This window comes from Trachinotus anak, unplaced genomic scaffold (genome assembly GCF_046630095.1).
Source record: "Trachinotus anak isolate AG129_WGS33_773 ecotype Australia unplaced genomic scaffold, CSIRO_AGI_Tana_v1 ptg000019l, whole genome shotgun sequence".
NCBI classification, from domain to species: Eukaryota; Metazoa; Chordata; class Actinopteri; order Carangiformes; family Carangidae; genus Trachinotus; species Trachinotus anak.
This window is the reverse complement of record NW_027273870.1, coordinates 16,058,709-16,069,648: the sequence shown is the minus strand read 5'-3', so window position 1 is coordinate 16,069,648 and position 10,940 is coordinate 16,058,709. Positions and strand designations below refer to the sequence as shown.

Here is a 10,940-nt window from a genome sequence, read left to right as displayed (position 1 = left end):
AGCTGAGGACAAGAGCCGGGACAGACAGGACGAGTCTGAGCAGCGTGGACGTCAACCAGGAGTACAGAGACAGAGGAGACAAGAGGAGAGACACTGCTGCCTCACCCATGGACACAGCCTAAAAAAATAAACACAATGTGATATGATAATGTTGATCAAAAGGAACTGATTATGATTGCATAACCAATAGTAGTGGTTCAAACCTTTTTTTTTTTTTTTAAATACCAGAAACTTAATTTTTTGGTCACTTTCACAAAAGTGGAACAAGTTGATATATCAAAGTTGTTGGTAACAGTTGCTTCTCTACTCACCCTGCAGATAAGGAGCAACATTATCATTCATTTGGAGTTGTGTTTCTGGCCACCTGGTTAATTTAAGTCCAATATTCACTGTGTTTTAGCTCTGTTTTTTTGGTCTCCACCAACTCCTGGGGGGAGATGAATGAATCACAGCCAAGATCCTCTCAGATGATTTAATGCTAAAGATTTTTTGAGGTCTGAAGAAGTAAAAGTAGCCAGTATTTTACAAGAAAAAAGATTTTTAAAAAAGATGTGGAAATGTTAAAAACAAAAATCTTACAGGTGCTTTTTTATTATTATTTTTATTTGCAATCCATTTAAATTGCGGTTGCTCGGGGGCCAAAGCCACAGGTCGGGGACCACTGTACTGTACGTGGGCCTAATTAGTTTCTTCATCTATTGTCATCAACCTACCGCACAAGGATTTCCATGCAAAGTGTCAGTGGATGTCTGCCCCTTGTGAAGCCCTGAGAAATGAGAAATGTACAGATATGCAGACAGAAGAACAAAAAAAAATAAAATAAAATAAAATAAAAAGGAAAAGAGAAATGGATGTGTTATGCAGCTGCCTCACAAAAAAAAAAAAAACAGCAAGCAAAACTGTTGGACCGTATCAGTGTAATAGCGCTTCTCAAGAAACATAAACTCACATAGGAAAAGGAGAATGAGAGCCAATACCAGCAGATGCCTCATTTCTCCAACACACCTCCACACTCGCAAAACTGAGGACAACAAACAAAGAAGTGAACACAAATCCACTCTAATCCGTCCAAGCACTTGCATGTGATTGTAGGTCAGTACCTGTACACTTTATTAACTTGATGACAGCAGTTTATCAAAGAACTACGTCTCAACTCACCCAACACTGTGTCAGCTCACTGTGTCTGCTCCTGACACAATTTTAAGTCCCACCTTTGTTTCCCTCTGCCTTATATTCTGCAAAGGTCCTCAGCTTTAATTCATTAATCCTCCTCAGGAGTTTGTGCATCACATGCTCTTTCACTCTTGTATTCAAACAGGCATGGACTGAACTACACAGTTTGAGATCAGGGATTGCAGTGCCCCCTGTTTGAATGGAGGAACAATGACAAAAATCATTTGAGTTGCCTCATGTCATGATTCACAGATCATTGCAGGATTTAGGATGTTCTTTGATTGGTGAAAACCTCGATTCACTCACCCACTCGGTTAGTTTTGCATTCATTAAGAGGTTAGAGTGAAAGCTCTGCTGAGTTATTACTTGGCTAGAAGAGAGGAGAGTTGATTTTTAGTCCAGCTGTTGTCCACACTAGACACACATACACACACACACACACACACACACAAATGCAGCTCTGATCATCCAACCTCGCAGGAATCATTACCACCACTGGAATAATACCGAAGACATGGGCTTAGGAGGATTTTTCTTTTACAACTCCAGCCTTATTATCAACCCACCCCCCACCCTCTCTCAGAATCCATTAAGGTTAAACCCCCCCCCCCCTTTATCACCACCTCAACCCACCATTACCCTTCCCCTCCCTGCTGAGACGCCAAGGAGAACCTGCCACAAATAAATGCCCATCAGCTGCAACACTGTCATGACTAAGTGGCATCTTGTCTTGGAATGGGGAGGGGAGGAGAGGAGAGGTGAGCCCTCAGACTCTTCTGTTTTATTCTGTTCAGATGTTGCAGGCAATGATCATCATTATTTAGTCATTCAGTCAGTCATAACAATCACACTCCTACAGCCACTTCTGCCATAACAATGATCATCCACCATTTCACCATTCCATTACCCTTCATTGTTTATAATTTACTTTAGAACAACACAGAACATCCAAAGGCCTGTAGTTTTTTTTTTCTATAGCATAAAAAACCACACTGTTGTTGCTGTTTGTACTTAGTTTCTATTATTTAAACAATAAGTCTAATCAACATGAGAGCAGAGCATCAGCTTGGAGCCTCAAACAATTATCCGAAGAGAGAAAGGTAGACATCTGACACCTTTCACATCTAATTTTATTGGTGACAAATGCCTAGAAACACTGTCACTGAGCCAAACTATCAGCATCAACCTCAGTACTAAAATGAGTGAGGACTAGAAGACCAGCATATGGATGATGAGTGTAAAATACACCACTGCTCCATCAAACTGCCGAATGAATATATATTAAAAAAAAAAACGTCAACAAAGTCCCTAAATCCACCTCAATCATGTCTCCATAAACACAGGCATGTTACACTTTGCAGAAATCATTTATTTTGCCCCTTTTACACTGTCAATAAAAATCTTACAGACACAATGTGACTGACAAAGAAAACAAGAAAAGCACCAATAAGAAACAGAGGCAGACACCTCATATAGCCACATAAAAACATGATGGACGAACTGTTAACACATATACATAAAAAAAACAAAACAATGACAGTAAATTAGTAACACTCTGCTTATTTGTTATTACATCAAGTTTTGCACCTCCAGGGGAGAATAACATCATGACATACATATGGTAATAAGCAGCCAGAAGGTATCCTATAAATACAATTCATACACGCACACATTCATCTCATGAGGAATGACTGATCCTATTTAGCTTAATTATTATGAAAAAGGAAAGTAAAACCACAATATTCTACATAAAACAAGATATTGTGTAAAAGATCCTGACATGCAATGCTTATCAATTCAATGTAACATGTATTCTAGGGATTGCAGGCTGGCCTTAGGACAATTTTGAATATTCATAATGAAAGACTGATCATTAATACTAAGAATCTCTACATCAGAGTGGGGCGTCACGTCACTACACAAAATGGTCAGTGTCCGATTTGTACAGGTATTGATATGGTCAGAAAAGTGCATTATCTAAATACTGGATGTGGAGAGGATGTCCTCCACCAGGTGCTTGTACACCCAAGCGTCTCCCTTCAGCCTCTGGCGGCGGATGCCAACCACCTCTGGCCTTTGCAGCAGGCACACCTCCAGCTCAAACGCCATCGTCACCTTCCCAAAGTCGCCCCAGGTCTGACACTTTAGGGTATACCTGAGAGCAGGTGAAGAAAAAAAAAACAAAAACATTAGGATTTGATTGAGGACTGAGTTGTCTAGTCAGAATAAGGGAAAAAGGAAAGATAAGACGGAAATGATTGAAGGTTTGTGCTCTTACCCTTTCTGTGTAAAGTCGACATTTTTCTCTGGCAGGATGGAGAGGATCTGATTAAGCACCTGGTCTGGGTTTGTCTGACTAGTCAGAGTCACATTGTATTGTGCCTACAGGAATACAGACACTGATCAGAAATGCTGCCTAGTAATGCTAAAACTATTAGAATATTTGATAATTAATTAATTAATTAATTAATTAATCATTTACCAAGCCAAAAAAAAAAAAACTAAAACTAAACATTCTCTGGTTTGTCAAAAGTGAGGATTGGTGCTTTGTTCTGTTTTTGTAAATTAAAGATCTTAGAGTTCAAAATATTGGTCAGACAATTTAAAGACATAATGTTGTCCTAAGAAAACTTGTCATTGGCATTTTGAAACCATTTTCTGACATTTATTTAAGCCTACCTGAAACATCAAATAATCAATGAATTAATGAAGAAGGACACATGTATGGGACACAGAACAAGTGATGAGGTCTGCATGTATTTACCTTGATCTTGCGTGGGCCGTCACGCAGGGCTCGTCTCTTGCTGGGAGTGAGCATGGTGATCACCTTATCCAGGCCTCTCTCCAGAGAACCAAACACCTTCCCTCCTTTCTTCTTCTTCCCACTGTCTCCTATAACAGCCATGTCCAAAGACCGAGACCTGTGGAGCGAATGGGGTCTCACATTTAATCTCTTCAGCTTTGGAAAGAAAAACATCAATTTCCCATTCCCATGCCCTGCAGCATTTCTGTCTGATTGTTATATTCATTTAGGTGATTCCCTGATTCAAAATAACTTAAAATGAGTGTGTTAGCATCATATTTTTAGAAGCATAATTGTGGCTCAGTTCCTACGGTCCAATGGCCACCCTAAAATCTCTTGTCCCCTTAGATGTGAACTTAGTATTTACCCTGTTTAGTTGCTCTAACACTCCATTCCCCTCCCTCTGACTTCCTTTCTTTCACCTCAGAGCCTTAGGCCTGAAAAACACTGCCCACATGGTGTGTGTGTGTGTAGCAGCTGCGGAACATTTTGGATTTCAACAGTTAACAGGTGAGAGTGGACATAATGCCTTGTGGCTGTGCCACGTGATCTAGAAATGTGGCATCTTGCCTAATTTAGGCAGGGAAAACATCTGATGATAGTGACAGTCATACCCGTCATCATACCGCCAACATTACATAAAATTGACACCTTTCACTATAGTTTCAATGTCTATGCTGAATTTCACACACATGAAAAAGATATTACTATTCCATTTATTAACCTTTTTAGCGATTGAATGTGGAAACAGTGGAAGCCACATGTACTATATGGTCATAGCAAAAACTCAATGTAGGCTATAATTATATTATGTCAAGAATTTAACAGGTGAAGGGCATATGTTTCTGGTGCTCATTTTCTTTCTTGCTATCACTTTGTGTGTTGCTCTGAATGAGGGTAAACAAAAGTCAAGTCAATGTAGAAAGACAGAGCTGGCAGTAGCAGCGACACAGCCAGTGTGAACAGGTCAGCTGCAACACAGCAGGGCAGGCAGTGTGTTCTGAGCATTACCCATCCTACAGGCCACTCACCTTCTCTCAGGACTGAAGGTCAGTATTTCAATGTTCCCAGGCTCCTTGTTCTCTGCTGTTCTCTTCTTGTTGTGTTCTTTGGAGGCACTGCTTCCACCTGCAACATACACAGGAAAACAAATGATTTTTCCAACCTAAGCATTTATTAAGAGGAATAAAAAGTGGGATGAGATTAAATGTACAAAGTTATGGGTACAGCCCTTTGCTTTGCTTATGCGGGGAACTAGCTGGCTTTCACATTGAAGTTGTGAACACATAGGCTTTGGTGCACACAAAGACAAGTAGTCTGACACTGACAAACACAAAAAACATACACACACAGAGAGCTAAGCTTTAGTAGCAAGAGAACACATGTCACTACAGCCCACGTGGGACAGTGAGCAGAGTAAAGAGACAGCTACACCTGTCACAGCACACGCCTAGGGACAGGCACACACAGACCACAGTGCGTGCATGTGTGGACAAGTATGTCAGAGGCAGCATGTCTGCACTGTAGCTTAGAGAGCAGGCCGCTGTAAAGAGAGCAGGACCAAACCAGGAGGGTTTAATACCAACTACGTCAGCAGTGGCACGCCAGCCGACTTGTGGCCGAGTTTAGAGTGGGAACTAATGAGGCTGGACATCTGAGCAGAGAATTCACTTTGACAAATAATTAAGACTTTAATGATTCTCCATTCATATTAGTGTCCTTCATTCACAGATAAGTGAACAGAATTAGCTTTCCTGATAATAACCTCACCTTTAAGTTGACAGTGATAAGTGTGTGTGTGTGTGTCCATTCTCAGTGGCATAATGACAGCTAAATCATAGAAATATGAGTGGCTTTGGGATAAAAACAGGCCCCATAAATGAGTTTATTACCAGAAGACAATTTACTTGCAAATGTGTGGCATGTGGATGTGGCACTTATGATTATGAGAGCTGCATGAGACTGAGAGAGAGGGGAAAAGATAAATGAAAAAGAGCAATGTGGAGAAGGGCAACTGGCTAATGCAAATAATCTAACAGAGATTGTTCTTCAAGCTTTTTTGTGTTTTGAACACAAAACAATTACAGTGTACAAATAGCCATTTGTTGAGTAACCAAGAAATTCTTTTTACCTTTAGGCGTGACTGCATTGAGTTTGCTACTAATGATGTTAGCATTTTGATTGGGTGTGGTCAACACATTCTTGTTGGGACGTGCGTTCTTCCTACTCGACACTGGAGTTCGAGGAGGAGGCAACGCAAATATTTCCACATCTTTCTCCTGAACGGCAATATTCTCCTTGTTCTCATTGGTTTGTTCTTGGTCTCTGTCCCTCCTCTCCTGGCGGTGCTGTGTAGTCGTTCGGCCCCTCTCTGGAGTTGGGCTATAAGCACATTTCTTCTCCACTGATGGAGATGCCAGTCTCTTTAGGAGGAAGAGTGAAATGTGGTATGAGCATATTTCTCTGAAAGAGTCACAGACGTTCTGTCTCACTGATAAAACCCTCGTTTTTATCCAAACATGCTCCTTTTTCTGAAGCTAATTTCATAAGGACATATGACACAGCAAAAGCATATATTCATCCTAACATTCACATACTGCATCTTTGTTGTTTGCGATTCCATCTGGCCGACCTCTGACCCCCTGGGATGTATGTTGTGTGACTGAAATCCATGGACAATCATCAATGTAGTCTGAGCAAAAGTCCAAAGACCCCACAATCACAGCGTCTTCATCCTCACTAAAATGAAGGGCTTCCCTAGACTGAAAGCAAGACAGATAATAAGAAATGGAAAAAAAACAACAAGACAAAAGATTAACAACAAGACCTGGTACTGGGAAACAGTAGGTATGTAAGCTTCCAGGTATAGTTGCAAAAACCAAGCCTGAACAGCTGTAATCACAGTCAGAGAGCGGAGCATTGTGGGAGTTGTGGTCCTGAGTCTGACCTGTAGTCCTTGGTGCAGAGGAGAGCAGGAGTCTTCGCAGACAGTTGGCTCAGGGTGCAGGCGGACAGGCTTTCCCCTCTGTTTCTTTGATAGCAGAAGCAGATAGGTGGCTGTGGTCTGGTCATACCGCCACTGTGGGAGTTAAGATACAAACCATGTAACACATTATATTTACACATATGAGAATTGTTGTAATTTCACCACCAAAAACACAACAAAATCAACAGGCAAGGAACTGATCAACACAGTGAACATCAATGCTAACATTCTAACATGCACACAACGTGGCACACACCTCCTTCACAAGTGCTGTGGTGCTCTCTCTCGATCGCTTCATGTTGACTGCCATCTCAGTGATACAGTCCTCATCTATGTGGCCAAGCTACAAAAGAGACCCAGACTGTAAGCAGTAAATCCAAGACTGACACTACTTCTGTATTTGAGAGCACTAAAACAACAATCTTCACAAAATAATGTTGATATTGAGGATTATGGTGTAGTAAAGTAAAATAGGAAGTATACAACCTATATATGGTTGTATATGGTTAAAAAGCTACTTAACCGTTTGTTGTTGTGCAGTTCTGTTTATATATTTTGTATGCATTTGTAATACAGTTTATAGGTGTGTGTTTGTGCGAGTGTACCGGCTGCCTGCTGTGCCACTCCACTGGGCTGTTGTAGTCTTTCATCACCCAGGGATGGTCCAGCAGCTGTCGAACAGTAAGACGCCGCTTGGGGTCCACCTACAGGACACACACACAAACTACAACTCAATATGCAACAAGACTACACACTGCACAGTCTATGTCTACACATATTGCACTTTATAGATAAAAAAAAAAAAAAGAAATCAATCATATTGGTGTATAATAAGTTTTTCATCTTTATTTTAAGTTTAAATTTCTGACTCACCACAAGGAAAAACTATGACAACAAACAGGCTGAGTGGACAATAAATAAAAATAGATCAAAGAGAAAACTGGATGACTGATTATGTACCTGCATCATCTGGTTGAGGAGGAGGACACTACCTGGAGAGAGCCAACGGGGGTTGTCGTATTTACCTCTCTGAAGATATAAAAGACATACACAAACACATCATTAAACAGAAATACACCAGAAACATGCATAAAGGTTTCCTCAGTTTATGGATTTGCTTCCGTATTAATATTTCAACACTTAATATGACTTTAAGCGCATACAAGAAATGTGGGGACTGACCTCAAGATATTTTCAGAAAACCTTAAATGTTATATATTTAAAATGTCATTAACACAGCAGTTCTCTTACTGTAATCTTCCTATAGAGGACCATGCAGTTGTCATCATCGAAAGGCAGGTATCCACAGAGCAGGGCGAACAGCAGTACCCCCATACTCCACACATCAGCCTGGATGTCACACATCACACAGCAATATTTCAACTTCAAGTGTTACAGCCAGGATTTCACAGCTCAGTTGCACTGAGTCATGCATCGGCGAATATGATCAGGACACCATGAAAAAGCAGAATTGTGGAACAGGCAGGTAATCATCAACCTTAGTGTGGGAAAAAATTAAGTTTTCTGGGTTTAAATAAGGCCAAATCTTGCAATTGTAACCCAGGAAAAGCTGTAAACCGTTTACATCTCTCACCTCTGAACCAATATATGCTTTTCCCTGGATGAGCTCAGGAGCAGCGTACGCAGGGCTCCCGCAACATGTCATCAGCTCATAACCCAGACCTCCCTAGGAGAGAGACACACACAACCACATGATAGCTAGACCACACGAAATGCATGTGCATACCCAGTTTGTATTTAGTAACCACTGTTTGTACACACTTTTATTGGGGTATCAGCTTATCTCTGTTATACCCTGTAGGTCACAGAAATACGTTTTGAGGAAACACAGAAACAATCTAGACTGTAAGAGGATCACTCCAGTGTTTTCCAAAGTAGAACCTGTCTGTGGGACTGACCCATTAAGAGGCAGGTATTTTTGTATTTATAACTTCTTCCACTTCTTTCAGGTCACTTGGCCAAATAGCTTACAAGCTAAATATATTATTTTCAAATATGGAAGTGGGACAGGGAATGTGGTGTTGTACCTTAGGTTTGGCACAAAGGCCAAAGTCTATGAGCTTCAAGTTGTGGTCTTCATCAATCAACAAGTTTTCCTAAAGTTCAGAGAAACAAACATTACAGCAGAGATTTAATTCAAATATAACCACAAAGAAGTAAACACATTTTGCTGCGCTTTCTCTGTCAGTTTTTACCGGTTTTAGATCTCTGTGTGCATATCCCTGGCTGTGGACGTAGGCCAACGCAGACACAATCTGCCTGAAAAACACCCTGGTCTCCTCCTCTGACAGACGGTCCTTTGCTATGATGTAATCAAACAACTCCCCACCTGGACAGTACTGGGAGAAGAATAAAAGGTGGGAGGGACACAAAGGAGCCAAATGGATGAACATGACTTTATCACATACACACTCAAACAAATTCTCTCTGTGTATGTGTGCTTACCTCCAGCACCATGAAGATCTGGGTGGAGGTCTCTATGACCTGGTAAAGACGACAGACGTGTTGATGACTCAGGTTCTTCATGGCCTCAATCTCCACCTTCACACGGGGTAAGTCATCCTGGGGAGAGAGGTGACAAACTGTTTTTTTTATGTTAAGTACTTATTATGTTTTGCATGGCCATTTACACGGATAATTTATTTTATGATGTTAATGTCTGGTATATTTTGCCTTTGTCTCTGTCTCTACTTTTGTACTATTTTTTTTGAAAACCTCAGGATAGCTAGCAACCTCCCAAACTTTGTGGTAGAAAAGGGAAATAGAAAATAAATATTAATAAACAAAATGAATGCAAAAAACAGTGATGGAGGCAACTAAGTTAAGTCTCAAACTATGGGCAAGTTGTTCAACAGAAAATTAATAGAGGACAACTTTGAAATGTCATTAATTGTTCAAAACAATCACTGCAATCTCTAAAACCGGTTGTTTACTATGAAAATAACTCTTGCTGTTGCTATCAAGTTTTTCTGATCTTTACTAATTTTCTGTAGCCTGCTTAAGTGTATTGTCTCCTCCTGACTCACCCCCAAATCTTTCTTATTCATGATTTTAATGGCAACTTTCTCTCCTGTCAGGATGTGTCGACCCAGCTTGACTTTGGCAAAGCCTCCTGAAAATACACAAGGTTCACAGCTCACACGGGGGAGGATATGACACTTACACAAAGCTGTAATTTAATCATCGACACTGACGTTACCTGAGCCGATAGTCTCATAAACCTCATAGTATCTGTAGAGCTCGTCGGCTCCGCGGTGCTCCGTCCTTTCCACAGGCATCCTCCCCGCTCGGCCGCACAACGATAAACCCTCTGCGGCGAGAGATAAGCGTTTGTAAAAGCAGCTTTAGCACTCAGCTCACTAACACATTGAGCTAAACTGGAAAACTGTCACTGTGTTCCACATTAACATTAACATTAGCTAGGACTCTGCCTGTCCGACGTTTGCCGGCTAGCTAACTCAACTTTGTCGCCAACAAACGTCGTTGACGCCGCCAAAAGTTACAAAAAGTACCTTTGGTAAAAGCGGTGTTGCTACGAGCTAACTGATCGACTTTACCTGAGTTTGTGTGAAAACGTTGGGGGGGGGGTGCAGGAAGCTAAAATCAGTTAACAACCATATGGAGAAGCCCTCCGACGGAGATGTTTTGTTACAGAAGTTTGAATTTCGTACGTCGACGTTGACTGCATTTCCTGTTTCCGTTTGTTGCTTCATCCGCACCCTTGTGGCGGATAACAGTTACTGCAACCACTTCAACAAAACAGCGCCGCAGAGCCGTTCACCCACCTTCATGGTCATTTTCTGGTCGTTATGGCAAGAGGGTGTCTACACTCAATGTAAATGGGGTTGAAAACAATATTAGAAACATCTCTCCTGTGGTGGAATATTTAGATTCTGTACTCAGGTAAAAGTACCAAGTGCCAAAGTGTACAAATACTTAAAGTAGGCTATGTGCCAT

At 41.1% G+C, this 10,940-nt stretch overlaps 1 protein-coding gene across 2 annotated transcripts; it reads right to left on the bottom strand.

Annotated features, from left to right (window-relative positions):
• Window positions 1-2,521: 2,521 nt before the first annotated feature.
• Window positions 2,522-10,665, bottom strand: melk (maternal embryonic leucine zipper kinase). Of its 2 annotated transcripts, none has more exons than XM_071505238.1 (18): window positions 10,541-10,665; window positions 10,183-10,293; window positions 10,010-10,095; window positions 9,429-9,545; window positions 9,179-9,322; window positions 9,011-9,079; window positions 8,557-8,649; window positions 8,214-8,312; window positions 7,923-7,991; window positions 7,568-7,666; window positions 7,219-7,305; window positions 6,924-7,055; window positions 6,574-6,738; window positions 6,108-6,399; window positions 5,008-5,104; window positions 3,938-4,094; window positions 3,452-3,555; window positions 2,522-3,328 (listed from the first exon to the last, which is right to left on the bottom strand). In XM_071505238.1, the coding sequence occupies exons 2-18, from the start codon at window positions 10,259-10,261 to the stop codon at window positions 3,151-3,153; spliced, it is 2,067 nt and encodes a 688-aa protein (XP_071361339.1). In that variant the 5' UTR covers window positions 10,262-10,293; window positions 10,541-10,665; the 3' UTR covers window positions 2,522-3,150. The 2 variants fall into 2 exon arrangements, with proteins under 2 accessions (XP_071361339.1, XP_071361341.1); XM_071505240.1 differs by lacking the exon at window positions 10,541-10,665 and adding an exon at window positions 10,496-10,521 and having other exon boundaries at window positions 3,006-3,328.
• Between the last annotated feature and the right edge of the window lie 275 nt (window positions 10,666-10,940).

What these genes read in the sequence shown, in the direction of transcription:
- melk (XM_071505238.1), bottom strand. Translation starts at nt 10,261, where the DNA reads ATGCCTGTGGAAAGGACGGAGCACCGCGGAGCCGACGAGCTCTACAGA. An exon ending in TCCTCTATAGGAAGATTACA is followed by an intron (nt 7,992 to 8,213) that starts GTAAGAGAACTG and finishes TTATATCTTCAG; the next exon opens with AGAGGTAAATACGACAACCC. An exon ending in TCGCAAACAACAAAGATGCA is followed by an intron (nt 6,400 to 6,573) that starts GTATGTGAATGT and finishes TTCCTCCTAAAG; the next exon opens with AGACTGGCATCTCCATCAGT.